Source organism: Capra hircus, chromosome 20, assembly GCF_001704415.2.
Source record: "Capra hircus breed San Clemente chromosome 20, ASM170441v1, whole genome shotgun sequence".
NCBI lineage: Eukaryota > Metazoa > Chordata > Mammalia > Artiodactyla > Bovidae > Capra > Capra hircus.
In genome coordinates, this window is record NC_030827.1 from 5680009 (window position 1) to 5698606 (window position 18598).

The 18598-nt window shown below is 37.4% G+C and overlaps 1 protein-coding gene across 3 annotated transcripts in view; it reads left to right on the forward strand.

The window, feature by feature from the left end:
* The window catches only part of CPEB4 (cytoplasmic polyadenylation element binding protein 4), a 71646-nt gene that overhangs the window by 21407 nt on the left and 31641 nt on the right, over positions 1 to 18598 (forward strand). For 2 of the 3 annotated variants that reach the window (XM_005694540.3, XM_005694541.3), the window contains exon 3: positions 18407 to 18457. The exons of the other annotated variant lie outside the window; for it this stretch is intronic. In XM_005694540.3, the coding sequence (XP_005694597.1) occupies positions 18407 to 18457 (51 nt within the window). The remainder of the gene's footprint in view (positions 1 to 18406; positions 18458 to 18598) is intronic. 3 annotated transcript variants of the gene reach the window in all.

Here is an 18598-nt window from a genome sequence, read left to right on the forward strand (position 1 = left end):
AGAAAAATAAGGAGAGTCTAAGGCTCTTTCTAGCTCCAGAAAAACTGCACACTTTAAAATAAAGTAGCTAAAGGAGAAATCTGAATATAGTTTGTGGATTGTACAGTCTCACTTTCCTGGTTTTGTAGTATAGTTACGTAAGATGTTCCCAACTGGGGACACTGAATAAAGGGTACACAGAATCTCTCTGTACTACTTTTTGTAACTTGCTGTGAATCTGTGGTTGTTTCCTTAATTGATTTAAATTGATTTAATCAGCAACTTCTTTTAAGAGCCTCTTCTCTTATGTAATAGATACTAGGGATAATAATTAGAACTCATTTTCATGATAAGTGCCTGTGTCATTAATCAGAGAAAACAGTTTACAAACGGCAGCAGTCATAAACCCTTTATTATGTCATGCTTCTAAGAAGTAGGGCTTCCCTTGTGGCTCAACTGGTAAAGAATACACCTGTAATGTGGGAGACCTGAGTTTGATCCCTGGGCTGGGAAGATCCCCTAGAGAAGAGAAAGGCTCCAGTATTCCTTTCAGAATACCCACTCCAGTGTTCTGGCCTGGAGAATTCCATGGACTGTATAGTCCATGGGGTCGCAAAGAGTCAGACATGACTGAATGACCTTCACTTCACTTCTAAGAAGTAAGCCTCTAGTATTTTTATAAGAGTTTGTACACATTTTTCCAATAGGATTAACAACATTTGCTTGGTTTATCAGATACAGTCAGGACAACTCAGATTTATTTTTTCTTTTCTAGTTCACTAAGTGGCTTATTGTATAAACTTCTGCCTTTATTCTATGAAAAGAAAGTATTAGTTGCTCAGTCATGTCTGACTCTTTGCGACCTCATGGACTACAGCCCACCAGGCTTCTCTGTCCATGTGATTCTCCAGGCAAGAGTACTGGAGTGGTTAGCCATTCCCTTCTCCAGGAGATCTTCCTGATCCAGGGATTGAACATGGGTCTTCTGCATTGCAGGCAGGTAATCTTTACTATCTGAGTCACCATATTCCCTTTTTAATTTCTTCTTACCAATATTTACCTAAATAATTACCTAGACTAATTTTCTAGAGATAATTAAAAGATAAATCTGGTGACAGAATTAAACCTGATTGTCCTAATATGGGAACACAAAGATTTTGTAAAATTGTGATTTATAAGAGGAAATATGCCAGAATGAAAGACCATGGGTTTTCGAGTCAGATAGACTGGGATTTATATTGCTATTCTGCCACTAATTTGTGGTGGTTTTGAAGATTAAATGATAACGATGTGTCTACAAAATCCAGCATACTGCCCAGTTCATTGAGAAAACACTCAATACATGGTATTGATTTTTATTACTAAACATCTATTTGTCTGTTTTCATGCTTATCAAATGAGAAAACCAGTTTCAATATAAGGTGCCAAGGTGACTTAAGCATATTAAATGAATTTGTGTATTTTTTCCTTTTAAGAGCAGTAAGGACTTCATGGATGAGTTCATGGTCCTAAAATGTCAGACAGTAAGTTATGCCTTTTTTTTTTAACCAAGGTGATGAACTTTGTACCATTGTAGTCCATTGCAATGCAGTTTTGCTCATGGGAATACTTTATTTCTTGTCAGACTCTCCTCTCTCCTTTTAAAGTAATAATGCCTATCCATTTTGAAAGTAAATAAGTGGCCTCTTCATGTGCTCTGCTTCCTTAGAAATAGAATAAACAGAAAATAGGCATTATTTCTGTGAGATTAGTATAGAACAATATGGCTTTCAGAAAAGTGGTATAAAGATGCAATTAAAAGAATTAATTTGAAAATTATTTTAAAAAAACTATCATGTGGAGGCAGATTTTATATTTGGGTTCATTTTATCTTAAAATGATTTTATAAAATGTATGTTGAATGACTTCATTTATTTTTATTTCCATTTGCAGTCCCACATAGATATGTGGTTTGTGTGTATATGTTTAAATAATAAAGCCTAAAATTGGTACAAGATCTGTCAATTGAATGAATTTGTAAGGCTGTATTATTTATTTACATTAAAAAAATTAAATTGCTTATTTTTTAGGGGGAAAAAGAAACTCCGTTAAAAACTCCTTTAGAAACTCCTTTAGAAACTGCTTTAAAAGTGGGTTTAAAATTTTATTTTTTCCATCAACAGACAAGATGTTAATATGTCGATGTCTCGAAACTTTCAACTTTCAAATATAATTTTTCAGTTTTTTATGAATATGCTGTTGATTCCAGTTGGCTTGTTTAGCAACCTTTAAAAAGATAAAAGAAATGTGCAAATGGAATAGCTAGCTTTCATTTCATAATTTACATTAGGTTTTTTTTTTAATTTTATGGTTTATTTTAAAATAGTTTTTCTAAGAATTTTAAGGCTTGTTATCATCTTCTCCATGTACGGAGGTTTACCTCTTTGAGAGGAAATGTCTTCCCTCTGCCGTATCTCTAGGTCCTTTCACTGATCAGCTGGCATGTCTGTATGTTATTTTTACCCATGAAATTATGTATTGCCTTCTCCATAACTAACACCAGTGACAATCTGTAGCAGTTCTTCCCCAGAGACTGATTTCATTTTCCTCGTTGTACACCCAGTCTCATAAGCTAAGAGCCTGTGCTGTACACCAGTTTTTGAGTTATTTCCAAGATGGCAGCTTGCGCATTGCTACAATAATTATTAGGCTTATCAAGTAATTCCTTCACCTGGACAGGAAAGTCTTTTACCATTGTAGATGCTGAGATGTATACTTGGGAAATATTGTATCTTAGTGCTATTTGTGTTTTCTCTCCTGTGAAATTGGTACTTACTGTTTAGAAATGGAGCAGCATGAAATAGATTAAAATCACGTGCCAGTGCATCTGCTTTCAGTCTCTGAAGCATAGCTTGGACACAGTGAAATAAAGATTCATGAAGTGGTATTATTTTCAGTATACGTAGGAGAGTCCTGTAAAAATTAAGGGGCCTTTTTTTTCTTTTCTGTATGTGAATGGAATAAAGGAATATAGGCATAAACCAGTTTATGGAATGGAAGCAGAGGGAGACAGCACTGGAATAAAGAGACATTATCAGAAAGAAAATTATCAGATATCACACAGTTGAACAATCCATAGTTTCATATTAATGGTTGAGTGTTTTAAATCCTATGTATTAAAACAATTTAATATCCTATTTGCTTCATTTCACTGGAAAGCCTAATGAGACAGCAGAATTATTGAGTGAACAAAGGCAATCTGTAAATTGTCAAAACATTATGTAGTTGTTCTTCAGATATTAATTAACTAAGTTATGATCAGAATACTGTTTTAATTTTCCTCAATATATTATGAAATTAGAGTCTTTTACTCTTCATGTTGTTACAGAATGCATGAATGCATCTTGCTTCCAGGTTTTGGAAGGAGGAGCTCTGTGTTATCTACACCAGTCTCTCTCAGTTTCAGGCATTTTAAAATACTTAATTTGCATGTGGGCAATGATGACTGAATTCAGAAATGCAAGTTGTTTAAAGTGCCAGTCTTTTACATATTCCCATGGTGCCCGAGAAACCAATTGCATATGTTGAGTAAGTGTGGGAGTGTGTTGTACAGTTAAACCTTCGTGCCTTACGTGCTTCATGTATTCATTTAATAAGAACTTATTTAAAGAGCTGGACCTATCCCCCAAATGCTATGTATTTAATTCCTGACTGCTTAAGGTATTGTGACCTTGCATTTTAAAACAACTTATGGGAATTTTTTTTCTTTATCTGCACATTAAATTAGAGGGCTCTTCCCCGACTATTTTTCATATGTGTGAATTTGTTTGAAACAAATGCTTAAACGAGTGCGCAAGTGATGATTCCATCTGTGCCTCTTTTCTTTGTTGCTAAGAAAAGCCATTTATAATAATCTCTCTAGGAGAAAATCTTGAAAGTCAGTTGAAAGTTTAGTACACAAAACCAGTTTTGTTAATTTTGAGTAAGATTTTCTGTGTCACTGTGAGAGAGAGAGTGACTGTTGGAATAATTACTTAAATTCTGTATCTCTACAAAAGTGGAAGGAGTAGTTAGTCTACTTTAAAAAGATATCATAAGTAATAACCAGAAAACCTTAAATTTTCCTTGGATCCACAGTTCTTTTTATATTCCTATACATAAAATTGTAGTCACGTAGTTCTGTATTTTCAAGAACAGGTGTTATATACTGATACAGATGTTTTGAACAGATATTGTATATGACTTTATATACACTGAGATAGCTCTAGAAACCTTTCATCAGAGTTTCTGAAAATAGGACTAAATTTTATATTTAGTTATAAATGTGAATTTCAGAGTGCATACAGTTTTAAATATGAAAGGGGCTTTTACAAAGTAATTTCTATTGCTGTACTATTAAAATGATTTATTTGAAATAGTGGTTGGGGGATATAATTTCTTGTAGTATTTCATCTTTTTCTGTGTAAATCAGTGACAATTTGTGGAAAGACAGCTATGTACTACTATGCAACCCAGTCTCCAGTCACCTTTTTAAAGGATTAGATGGACATTTTTTTCCAAGGGATATTTAATGGTCCTTGATACAAAGTACCATGGAGAAGACACGGCTAATGCAGAGCAACTAAATTATATTTGGATTCATAGTCAAATTTCTCTTTCCTAGCAAATTACCATTATGTGTTATCAAATGTCTTCTGGTGAATTAGAGCATCTTTAAATCCTATAAGCCTTGAAGACTCAAGAGTCCTCCAGGCAGCTGCCCTGCAAACCTTGCGTGTTCTTTTCTTGCTCTGTTTGGATGATACCAAATAATTCAAAGCAGCGTAGCAGGGGAGTGAGTAGTGGAGGGCTCTAGGGAGGAGAAAATTGCTTTACTATTAGAAGCCTCATGAGTAATAGAGTAAGGCACACAGCAGAGAATGCAGTTTATAAACTTGGTTATGATGAACTTTGTGTGTGGCTGTTGAGAAGTGAAGTGATTTCCTCTCCTTCCACACCCTCCCTTTCCTGACTGCTAAAATGGAACATCCTAAACAGTCTTTTTCTTTTGCTTAGTTGTGCTGAAGGATGGGACCTGGGCTTCTCCGTTGAGGTAACTTCCTTTGTGAGGAAGGAGGGGACAAAGTGGTGGACCATGATTGTCTGTCTATTCCTGGTGCAGGTTGAATTCTGAATTCAGACCCACTCCTTTCTGGTTCACTGTTGCTCAGGATTCTTTTGATTCCTCATAGCACTGTGTAGGCAGAGTTTACAAAGGTGTGGGTTTCAAACTGTGTGACTGTACTTTTCCAGGTTGGAGGATTGCTGTTGTTTCAGGTTTGTTTTGTTTTAATTTTTCAAGGGAAGGAGGGGAAAGGGAAATGCCCGGGAGAACAGAATGGGATGTCTGTGAACACTGATGTGTTGGTAGCCTGGGACTGAAGTCTTCCTTATTCTAAGCTCTGAACTGAAACCAGCCTGGTTCATACTAAATGCCCCTTGTTCCTTGGCCAGATCCTCATCTGCCGGACTTTTTATATAACATGTGCTGGTAAATACAAAGCAGTGATCCTTTGCCCTCCACATGTTGGTAGTGAAATATTGACCCTTGTTCTTATTTGTTCTGAAAATCATATAAGTAATGGTCACAAAAGGGGAATTTGTCTTATGTCATCCATGATCGGTCCATAATTACTCAAGCAGTCTCCATATCTTAATCCTGAATATTGAACACAAAGAATCTTATTTGAGTCCAGGAAAATTGAGTAGGCATCTTAAAACATTATTGTAACTCTGTTTTTACCCGGATGAGAAGTGAGGGTAAAGAGGGCCAGAGGGAAAAGTGACAGTAAACTTTTTATGTTATTTAAAAGGTTGAAAAGCCTTACTATTTCTAAAGATGCTTTTAACTCATACAGCTTTTCTTTTCTTTGCAGCTGTATTAAAGCTCATATATTTTATGACTGTTGTGATTTAATTTTGTTAGACTCACATTCAGGGCAGGGATTGGTAAAGAAATAAACATTGGTAGTATTTATTGGTAAAGAAATTGGTAAATTTCTTGATAAATTGGTAATATTTATTGGTAAATAAATAAATATATATGACAGTTTAAGCTTAGAAATACCCTACCAAAACCCAAGCAGCAATCAGGTAGCAAATTTATGAGTGCTTTTCTATAATCTTGTACATTTTCACATTAAGTATTGTGTAAGTAAGTAAAGTCGCTCAGTCATGTCTGACTCTTTGCGACCCCATGGACTGTTGCCTACCAGGCTCCTCCATCTATGTACAACTTAATAAATATAGATATTACAGTGTGGACAGATAATAATATTATTTTCCATTCAGAAGTGAAGTCTGAATAGCATTTAAGTAGTAAGGTTTTCAGACTTTGTCAGCAGGTTGTCAGTGTCAAAATATTAGGGATCTCCCTATGGTATAAAAAGTAGAAGGAGGTCCAGAACATTTATAGGGATCCATTTTGTTCATGCACCATCTCTAAATTAATAATAGTATATTGTACTTTTTGATAGTATCACCTTATTATTTTTCTGTTTTTTTCCCTCTATATGGTAAAATTCTGTAGAGAGGTGACTTGCTGTTTCATTTCCTGATAGCTACTAGAACAGCCCTGTGTGCTATTAATCTGCATAATGAAAGCCCTTTTGATTATGGAGTAATACAATGGTGAGTTTTCTGTGAAGGTTTAAGACTTTCCTTAATCCTGTTATATAATCCTAGAATATGTTACTTGCTGACATTGAGGGAGGGGAAGCCATGCCACTTGAGTCATAGCTTTCATAAAAATATCCGAGATTCTCTTTGCATTCAATTTAACAACAGGAAGCAGAACAGTTGCACAACTGTGCCACAAATTATTTCTTCCTGACATGTATGGAATCTCAACCTAAATATTGTAGGCAGTTGATTCATTTATCAGTTGTGTATACCTGATTTATGATGTTCTTTATTTGCTACTCCTTGTTTCCCCTGATGTTGCCACTCTCCTTACTACCAAATTTAAAAGAGGGAAAAGAGAAAAGCGTTGATGAACTTGTTCTGCAGTAAAAATTTGCAAAAGGAGTAACTTTTAACTAGTTTTAAACTCATTCAGTTCAGTTCTGTCACTCAGTAGTGTCCGGCTCTGCAACCCCATGGACTGCAGTACGCCTGGCCTCCCTGTCCATCACTGATTCCCAGAGTTTACTCAAACTCATGTCCACTGAGTCAGTGATGCCATCCAACCATCTCATCCTCCGTTGTCCCCTTCTCCTCCTGCTTTCAACCTTTCCCAGCATCAGGGTCTTTTCAAATGAGTCATTTCTTCACATCAGGTGGCCAAAATATTGGTGTTTCAGCTTTAGCATCAGGCCTTCCAATGAATATTCAGGACTAATCTCCTTTGGGATGGACTGGTTGGATCTCCTTGCAGTCCAAGGGACTCTCAAGAGTTTTCTCTAACACCACAGTTCAAAAGCATCAATTCTTTGGTGCTCAGCTTTCTTTATGGTCCAACTCTTACATTCATACATGACTATTGGAAAAACCATAGCCTTGAGACAGACCTTTGTTGACAAAGTAATGTCTCTGCTTTTTAATTTGCTGTTTAGGTTGGTCATAGCTTTTCTTCAAAGGAGCAAGCATCTTTTAATTTCATGGCCACAGTCACCACCAGCAGTGATTTTGGAGCCCCCCAAAATAAAGTCTGTCACTGTTTCCACTGTTTCCCCATCTATTTGCCATGAAGTGATGGGACCACATGCCATGATCTTAGTTTTCTGAATGCTGAGTTTTAAGCCAACTTTTTCACTCCTCTTTCACTTTCCTCTTTCGCTTTAAAACTAGTTACTACTTTTCAAGTCAGGTAAGGAGATGGCCTGGCTGCCTCTGGGCTTCATTATTTTGTCTGATTTGTCTGACAGACTTAGTCTGAACTCAGTCCCACATCACTGCAGTCCGTTCTAAAAGCAGGGCTCTTTTTTATTCTGCTTATTACCTGGTAACCATTAAGTTAAGAACATTAGTGAAACTCTGAATGGAAAGTAGTTCCATAATCTCTTTGGTATCCAGTTGAGCTGATACCAGTTGCTGTAGTTTGGGAAAGAGAAGGAGGAATCAACCAATTAGAGGAACCTTTTTTAATTTTTGAGAACCAGCACTGATGTGCAGATCTTCTGAAGAGCAGCCATGATTAATTACTCTTAATTTGTATAAAGAATCTAAAAAAAAGTCAACTTATACTGGCTGTAATATTCCAAATAATAAATGTCTGTCATGGTTAATTAAATGGAGATACTTAAATTGGCCACTTGATGTCTTTATTGTAAAAGATCAGAAGTTGTTGGCTTATAATAGACTTTCCCAAAATGTAATAAATAAAGAGAAGCATTGAGGAGTGTATTAAGACCTGGTTTTGGCATTAGCAGTTACATGGCTTAATTTGGTCACTTCCCTCTAGATCTTGGTGTCTTCATCTAAAAGAGGAAGTGCAGGGATTGAACTTAGTGAACTTTAAGTTACTATCAGCAATTCCACACAGTCTCTGGCATGGTATTCCTAAATGTCAAGGTTGAAGGTTTGATGACTGAAAATAGCATATGGGTTTCATGTGAGCATTTAATATTGAGGAGCTTGTAAGAAGGCAATGGCAGTCCACTCCAGTACTCTTGACTGGAGAAGGCAGCAGTCCATGGGGTCGCTAAGAGTCGGACACGACTGAGTGACTTCACTTTCACTTTTTACTTTCATGCATTGGAGAAGGACATGGCAACCCACTCCAGTGTTCTTGCCTGGAGAATCTCAGGGACGGGGGAGCCTTGTGGGCTTCTGTCTGTGGGGTCGCACAGAGTCGGACACAACTGAAGCGACTTAGCAGCAGCAGCAGCAGCAGCAGCAGCTTGTAGGAAAGGATATAACCAGAAATCAGTCAGATCTGCTCAGTTGAGTTGAGGCTTTGTTTCTAGAGTGCATTTTTTCTTTTTCAGATAGGCCTAAAAATGCTATGTCTAGGAAAGAGTTGTTTAAACTTGGCTTTATGTAATGTTTCTGTTCTTAATTTGTGGATCATGGACCTCTTCAGACGTGGTAATTATTTGATGGGATCCAGCATTGGAGAAGGAAGTGGCAACCCACTCCAGTGTCCTTGCCTGGAGAATCCCAGGGACCGGTGAGCCTAGGGGGCTGCCGCCTATGGGGTCGCACAGAGTCAGACACGACTGAAGCGACTTAGCAGCAGCAGCAGGAACCTACTAGAACCAAACATTCCAGTTAGATGATAGATTTGTCATGTGTGTGTTGCATGATTGTCTTTTAAAGCATGCAGATGCTGATGTAATACAATGAAAATACATTTAAAGGTATTGCTGAATTCATAGTAGCCTTTTATTATTAAAGGCTTTTCTTGTTTTACTTGTAATATCCACTGGAGTGGGGCTTGAGGGCTTCAGGTATGGTGGGGAGCCTCTGTGAAATATTTTGATTAGTGTAGGTCTTAATAATTCTGAAATGTCATAAAACACTGCTGTGGAGAACTTCTCTAATTGTTCAGCTTTAAACTCCTGCCATTAGAATGTTCCCCATTACCAAAAACAACATAACTAAAAAAGGAATTCCATAGAGGAAAATGGTGAGGATGAGGACAAAGGGGGAGTAAGGAGTCACTTACTTTATCCTAGCTCCACCAACTATTAATAGCATTTGGGAATGTTGTCTCTGGGGGCATCTGTAGCCATCTTTTTGCTTTTTGAAGCATAGCTAAGGGTGTGGACTGTTCAGATTACAACTGGCACAGTGCCAGGGGCACGGGGAGCCCTGTGACAACAGGGGTGCACCCTGGTGTGGGGTAACACGACAGCCCTTGTTAGGAGGGGGAGATGGCCTTCTTCAAGCCACATAGTACTTAACATTTTAGCTTCGGCTTAAATTCCAGCTCCACACACATTTGAGCATATTCTATGTATTGGGTAGTAGTAGGCCACAGTGCACATTTGATGCTGGTCTGTATATTTCTTTTTTGACATGGACCTGGACATTCTGTATAGGAAGCAGTGTTAACAACAAGTTTCAAGTGAAAGGGCAATTACTTCTGATACCATTTCTCTGACTTTTATGCTTTGCCCCTTTTGAAAATTATCTCTAATTTAAATCCTTATAATAACCTTCCATGTGAGTTTTGTGGTCTCCAATTTATAGTTGAAGAGACTATAGTTCCGAGAGATACAATAGCTTTGGAAGTCAGTCGACTAACTGGTGCCTGGACAATCAGGATGGGACACAGAGCCTCCGGCTGATGGTCTGGTAGCCACACAGTAGATATTTATGTGCAGCATTTATGAGGAGACAAACATTAAAAATGTTTATTTTAGTACACTTCAGGCATTCAGGTGTCTTAATGTAGGAAACTGGGGACAGAGTTTAAAATCTGTATTTTATCATAATCTTCTGTAAAATATTCAGATTTCGCACACCTGCTGATTTCTTATTGTAGGGTACCTTTCAGAGGGTGAAGGTCTGGAATCACTGAGCGAACTTATCCAAGCTAGCTTTTCCTTTTTTCTCATTCTGATTCACCAGGTCTGTTGTGAGACTTAAGCATGTGTATTCCAGAAGTGATTCAGATAGACTGCTTTCCCTCCTCACCCCACCCTCATTCTGCTTTGAGAACCACTTTGAATATATATGTAAAGTCTAAAGTTATGGGAGGCTGTTCATAAAACAAATACGTTATCAAGCAGATAGTGCCAAGCACTATTTTAGCCTGTTGGGGTATATAAGGAAATAAAAAATAAGACTCTTAACCTCATGCAGCTTATCCTCCAGATAATTTGCAGACATCTTCGAACAGCCTGTTTATTATTTAGTTTTGAAGACTAATGAATAAGAGGAAGACTAAGTGCCTTTAGTATTAATAAAGGAAAATAAGAACGGGGCCTTTTGAGAAATAACAAATGAAATTAGATATGAAATTCAAGTGAATGTTAAGGTTCAATCAAGTCATCAGAATTTATATTAAGTAAGTGATTAGTGTTGCTGATAGCGGTGTATGCAGAATGCCAATTACTGACTTTGCTGATTGCTTTTGGGGTTTGGACTTCAGTAACCAGTGAGGTGGCACTAGTGATAAAGAACCCACCTGCAAATGCAGAAGACATAAGAGGCTTGGGTTTGATCCCTGGATTGGAAAGATCCCCTGGAGGAGGGCATGAAAAGCCACTCCAGTATTCTTATCTGGAGAATCCCATGGACAGAGGAGCCTGCAGGCTACAGTCCATAGTGTCACAGAGTCGGACACAACCGAAGTGACTTGGCATGCATGTAACTAATGTTAAGAGTGGCTTGTCTCTAAAGTTCTCAATCATTTGCAAGCAACTTATTTTATAGTTCCTAGGAACTCCATAAATTTGTCTTGATCTTCATGTTAGGGCAGAGAGCCACTTCTCAAAGTCTTTACCTTCAGGTCAGTTCTACAATTTTTTATTTTTATCCACTGGTTCTTTTAAAATAGGTCTCTTATAACACATGCTTGTTTTAATCAACATTTTTACAAGATAGGAGAATTTTAATTAATTAATTTAATTTTAATTTTAACTGCCTTGGCTTTGTTTCTAGATTGCTACCCATTGGTCTGTTTTTCCACTTTTCCTTCCATTATATTATCTTTTCTTTTTTTAACTGGCTTTGGCTCGTTTACTTTGAATAAAAACTATGCCTAATATTTAAAGCTTGAAAAGTTGCCATTAATTGCTGGTATCATAACATCCTCTTAAGGCAAGTTATCTTGTTGCTCTGTCCTCTAAATGTAGCATCCAGAGTCAGAAGGCCTCTGGCAAGGATAAAAATAGCCTTCCTGCTTGCTGGTTTGTTGTTAGGTTTACTGGCAGTAGGAAATCTTTTGAATTCCTTAATTGGGTCAGCTCTTTGCTGGTGTCTCTCTAGACATTCCCATCTGCCTGAAATTCTTAGATGCTTTTAGATCTTCCACCTTTGTACCTGCCCTCAGTTATAGTTGAAGCAATCCTTATGAAACCTTCCTCAATCTGTAGAAACATAGCCCATTGACTTTACTTATCTTACAGATAAAATGTTATTTTCTCTCTTTTTTTTTTTTTTGCCACACTGTACTCTGATTTTCAGCTACCATATCACAATTGAAAAATTAAATCTGAGCTATTGGCCCAAAAAGAAGCTCCTCTTTGGCTTTTATTGAAAAGAATATTTTTAAGTTGAAATTTCTGAAGTTTTCATTTCCTAAAATACTGATGCTACTTTGCCAGTTTGGCTATCATAAAAGAAAAGAGTTAGCTTTTTTTCTCTCATCTCCTGAAAGAAGAATTATATCCCTGTTCGTAACTTAGAACATTAGCAAACTCATTTCTCTGAAGCTGAAAAATCCCCCAGATGGCCACTCCCTTCTTCAGGGGTCCAGTTTGGGTCTTACTTGGCAAGGAGGAATCCTTCCTCTTTCTTTCTCTCACAAGCGAGAAACTGTTGGTTGTCTCTGGCTTTTAAGTTACTGAAGGGAAAGGAATTACTATTAATTGAACACATACTCTATCCAGGGGGACTTTTCTGGGCATCCTGCAAAAATTATCTTATGAATTTCTCACATGTACATGGAAATATCTCTGTTTTTACTTCAGAGAAACTAAGTAACTTGAACCTACCTCACTAGATGAGATTGGTCCAACTCTACACTTTGCACTGTGTGTTTCATGCCAGAGAGACCACTAGCTGCTAGCTTTGTTTTATTTATTCAACAGCTGTTTATTGAGTGCCTTTCTCTGCTCTGAGCTCTAGGATGTGAGACCCAAAACCTGTCCTCAAAGATTTTGTTGTCCTAGAAGAAGAGAGTTTAGAAATAGGTGATTTGAATACAGTATATAGTAAGTGTAAAGAGTGTTGTGTGGAGCCAGTAGGGCTGTCTGAACCAAGGAGCAGGTGGCTTTGGGCAGGTACTTTCCATAGGATGTGAGGCCTAAGAAAGAAGCCACTTGGATAAAAGGGAGGGGGCGTGAGTGGTGAAACACTGGAAACAGAGAGAAAGGAAGGCATTCCAGACAGAGGAAGGGACCCAGATGAGAAAGTTAATGGGCCAGTAGTTCTGAATATCTAGAGTATCTAGAAGGGAAATGGCAGTGAGTTAAGCGAATTCAAGTATTTTTTACAAGCTCCAGCCTTTAAACGAAAGTCAGATCTATCCTGGAAAGGGGTTTTGTGTAGTCTAAATTCTGTGTGTATGCATGTGTGTGTGCGTGTGTGTAATTTAAATGGCTTTTTGGGGAGGGGGGCAAGATTCTCCATCCTGTTGATGTCAGTCCCAGCTGGTGTCTCTTTCATAATTTTGCATAGAAACATCTTTACTGGAAGTTGATTGTATCACAGAGAAGTGATGAGGTAGAATAAGGTTACTGATTATGCTTTGTGGAGTTACTTTTAGGTCAGTGGAAGAAATTATTAAAAATGATTATTTCTGGGGACTTGCCTGGGGATCTAATGGTTAAAACTCTGAATTTCAAATGCCGGGATCATAGTGGGTCCAATCCCTGGTCGGGGAATTAAGATTCCTACATGTCAGCAATAAAACACAAAATGATCTTTGTATCATTAAGTGATAGAGCATAATGAGTACATTTTTATTAGTTCATATTTATATATATTCTGCATTTGTTTAAGTGTAAAGTTAGTATTCAAACTGAATGTATCATTTCTTGGACCTTGCTTACATCGTGCAGGCCCCCACCGTGCCATCTTGCTGCAAATCTGACAATATTGGTAGAAACAGCAAATGTAGAAAAACAGCACCTCCTTTAAACAATTATTTATGGCGCTAAGAGCAGAACCAGCAGAAACATCTCTAGTTAAACAACAACACATAATGTGTATGTATATGTATGAATATATTTGTGTGAGTGTTGTGCTGTGTTCATAAACCTTTTTATCTGTCTTAGAAATGGACCTAAATCCATGCTTATCCTTTCCCTGTGAGAAATTTTTAATGATGTTCAATGAAAAGAAAGAAACTTGGAGTCACTAAGTCATGTCTGACTCTTTGCAACCCCATGGACTGTAGCCTACCAAGCTCCTCCATCCCTGGGATTTTCTAGGCAAGAGTTCTGGAGTAGATTGCCATTTCCTTCTCCAGGGGATCTTCCCAAACCAGGGATTGAACCCAGGTCTCCCACATTGCAAGCAGACGCTTTACCGTCTGAGCCACCAGGGAAGCCTGTCCATTGGAAACCTCTCCCTTTTTGTTAGTATCTAACAAAACTAACTCAGCATTCCAGGCTGCTGTCACTGTTTTGGTCAGCATGGCTGTATTTTACACAGCCTTGCAGAGCTGTCCCCTGTTACCATCCCTTGCCCGACCATGCCCCCAGCAGTGCTCGCATGACTGAGAAAGAGAAGGCCATAGCGTGAAATCTAATAGCACTAGAGAACATTTGATATTTTCTATTGCTTGTGTGTTTGAAATGGCAGCATTTATTATATCATTTCCTGCTGAATCATCAGTAGCAATACTATCTGGGTTAGTTTTTAGAAAATAACTTATTTTACCTAATTTTGAAAGTAAGAGATACTAATTTATTAGAGTATTTCCTTCCAGTTTTTTTTCTCCTTTCATCTTATTAACTTGGTTACTTTAGCTAGTGTCTTAATATGATAGTTATGATAGTACATACTGTTCTTTTGAGCACCTCCTTCCCCCAGTAATTCTTAGTCATTCTAGTTGGTAAATATTGGTTCTTTCCAACTCGCAAATGCCTACTTGGAATCTGAATCTTTTCTAGGCTGTAGAATTTGGTAGTGTAGTTCCCCAGAGTCACACTGTATCAGTTGCCTATATTTGGCTAGGTTGAGTCATGTCACCAAATATAGTCTATGCCTTCTGCATGATGCATGCCAGGCTTCTGGCTCCAAATGCCACGGCGGGCCTCCAGGGGCGACTACTTTTCCTGTCATAGTGTCCCTTAAGGTTAGGGCTGCTGATCTGGCAATATTTCTTTGTGTTTATAACATAATCAATACTAAGACCCTCCAAAGACTGAATGTTATCCACGAAATAGATTCACTTGCCAGAAATCCTAATGCTTTCCTTCTCCCTTGAGGAATTCAATTCTAAATGTACCAAAGCCTGGGTTATGTTTATAGATGAATAAGTTATCAAAAAGCCAGAAAACAAAACTCACAAACACTGGGTTATATTCATATTTAGATATCTCAGTGATTTTTAGATTTTACTTCAGTGTATTCATTTGTGAAATGATGGTGTTTTAAGTTCAGTGGAGTAAACTCATTGAATACTTACTTGGTGCCCAAACAGGAAACTCAGGTTACCTAGGTTCAATGACAACAACAACAACAACAACAACAACAACAACAACAACGACAACGATGAAGCTCTAGTTCTTAAAGAGGGGGGCTGTTTCTTAAAAGAGATAAGATAGTTAGCGAGTAGCTGAAATGATTACCTAAGATGGTTGTCTGTTGCAATATAGATAGAAATAAAATTTGGTGAGTTAATCTAAAAAGGAGGGGCTTCTTTTTGGGGAAAGGTGCCCTAGGGAAAATAATTGAAAAAAAGACAAGTAAACAAACAAAAAAGATTTGCAAATATTCTCCATTGGAAACAAAGAGGTCTTGGGAGGGAGGGGGTTGCCAGTAATCTAGCCATGGACTAGAAAATGCAAAACTGCTGGTGAAAGTTGGCATCTGTAGAGCAGAAATGAAAGGGGCACAAGGAGAATGTGAAAGGCTTGTAGAAGACTTTAGAGTAACATGGAACTTAGAATGGGAGCTTTCAGAGGACTTCCAGAAAGGAAGGGGTCTGTGTTCTTCGTAATAGATGTCATGAATGGATGACTCTAAATATTTTAATTATAGAAAGAATTTATAGGATAGGGCAGGTAGGGTAGGGAAGCATTATGAAAGTTTTTTCCAAAAGTTTTCTTATGTCACTGCTAATATTTTAAAATTGAAATAGCAAGCATTGCTATTTGTTTAACAAAATATTTAACAGGTGTATTTACTATACAGAGGGCATAACGGATTTCAGCCCAACAGGACTCATCATAAGAACAGGTCAAAAAATAAAAACAAGTATCACTTTCAGAGTTAAACTGTAAATTTTGCCAGTGCCCTATTGTCTTAGCTAAAGGATAGAATTACAGTATTTAGAAGTCTGATGAACAGAAAAAGTCTCAAAGAATACCTACTTTGTGAGTGCAGGGTGGCATTTTTAGGAGGTGTGTGTTGAGGCAGACTGAGAGAACTGAGTGAGGGGGTGTTTTTGTGCCTGTTTTGTTGAACTGTTCTTATCTCTTTCTCCTTAAAAGTTACCCCAAAAGTCAGTTTCTGATAAGGTGGAACTTGACTAGTTAAATTGGGCCAGCTAGTTTGGGAATTTATCTTTGGATTCTCATTGTTAATTATCATTTTTTAGTATCAAATAACAGGCATTATAGTTCATATAGAACAGCCTTGATTTCATTAATGTTACCTTTTAAAAAAATTAAGAGTATCTTCTTCGAAATACAGAAACTTAACTTCAGTTAATATCATTAAATATTTTTGTTCCTGTGTTGATTTATATCATCTTTTAAAAATGTGTTTTATGATAAAAATGGTATGAGTGATAACTATTAGTTCACTGACTAGAGGGTTTTACAGCTACAAAAGTAATCCAAGTGTTCCATCACAGAAAATCAGCTGCTACTCTTAAGTGATTCAGAAACACCACTCCCTCCCTCCCTCCCTCCCAAGTTTTTGACAATTAAGGTCATGTTCTTGTTCTAGCATCTCAAGTCTATGCTTTTTAAAAGATATTCTTGTGACAGGTCATATGATCTGGGCTTGCAGTTAAGCAGTTAAGCTGGAATTCACTGGATTTAGCTACTTGGTTGTGTATATAAACATTAAGTAACAAAGCCAGTTTTTAGGAAGAAATTGAAATGTCAAAGTTAGTTTTCACCTCCTCCTTGCCGGTCTTCATCCCTACCTTTCCTCCCTAAACAGGAACACACTGAAACTTAAAGTGACGCAATTTACAGTTTAAAAAATCCTTGTATTTGGTTTTAAATTATAGAAAAATTTTCAGATTTTGTTTCATATTAGACTCCCAAGTTTCACATGTGGATTAATTAAAGCTATTAGCAACAGAGAACACTTTTCTCTTTTTATGACATGAGTTTATTTCTGTGGAGACTATTTGAAAGAGGATTTTGAGAGACTGAAGGATAGCTGTGGTCTAAAGTTCCTTTCTAAATAATTTTAAATGTGTGGCTGGTGGTGGATAGGACCACATACTAGCCCTGGCTCCCATAGTGTTCATCGGAACTAGGTGGGGTCTGGAGTCTTCCCGGCATCCTGAAAGACTTGCTCCAGTCATGGGAGAAGCTCTGCTTACCCACTGTTTTTATTGTCTCGGAGAGTCTGTTATGGTTCTGTGGGGTCAGAGTTTAAACTGCTGTTTCCTAATTGGAATGTGTGTAATTCTGAGTCAATTTTATATTCACACACTACTCCTGATGCATAGAGTGCTGAACTCTGGTAGGTAATTAACTGTTAAGTTCCCCTTTCCATTGCTTAGATGAACAAGACTTGAGGGTTCTCTACCATTCTTACAAAGGGCATGTGGAATATGGAGACGTAAAAATGTTGTAATAATGAGTTTTATAATTTATAGCATAGATCTAGGCTTAAGTATGTGCAGTCTGGATACCTCAACTTACATGTAGAAACTCTTCCAGAGTAGAAATGCGTTCCCCCCTTTATTGTGGAAGATGGTGCATCCTCCAAAAATTTTAGACTTTCATAAGCCCTTTTCTCGTGGGTATCTTGTGTGCCCATTTTAGGTTCAAAATTCAGAGAAGATTAACCCAGCGTTTACTGAATGCTCTTCTGTCTCTGTGCATTTTGCTGTGTGCTTTGCTATTTTCTTCATGTGTAAGCATAGTGAAATGTGTTCCTTTACTTTGTGTACTTATTCCCCGAGATATGAATTGAAACCTACTGGCATGTCTGTACATGTAGGCATAAAACTGGCACCTTTGTTATGATTCATATAAAAAATACTACTGCTAGCTACGTCCTTTTAAATAGCAGTAAAGAACTACACATGAAAGAGAACTTGAACATTGATGGGGAAAAAAACATGAAGATTGTTATTAGGAGTTGATATGAGAACATAGTGGTATAAAGATTACTTTGGATGGGGATTTGGAAATTAGAAGAACTGAATAGTGAAATATAAGGGATATTTTATTTTCCCACTTTCAGGCTTTCCCTTTTTGAATGTTTGTGAACATGCTGTTTGATATGTCCTCTAACTCTGTGTTTATTAGCACAGCTAAGTTTTGTTCCCATAATATGGTTTTTAAAATACCTATTAAGCAATTAATTCAGCTTTGTTGTTGAGTACATTTAAACCATCTATGAAAAAAATATAGTAATGGCCTTCTTCTACCCTTAGGTCGTCTAAACTATTCATATCCAGGATCCGATAGCTCTCTGCTTATTAATGGTAAGTGATAATAATTGATTCACCCTAGTGAAATTCAGAGAACTGAAACAAGTTGGTACTGGTTAGAAAATGTAGTAGCTGTGCTTCAGCAGGTGGAGAAATGACATTAGTTTGCTCTGCAGTGATAACTGCAAGTTGCTA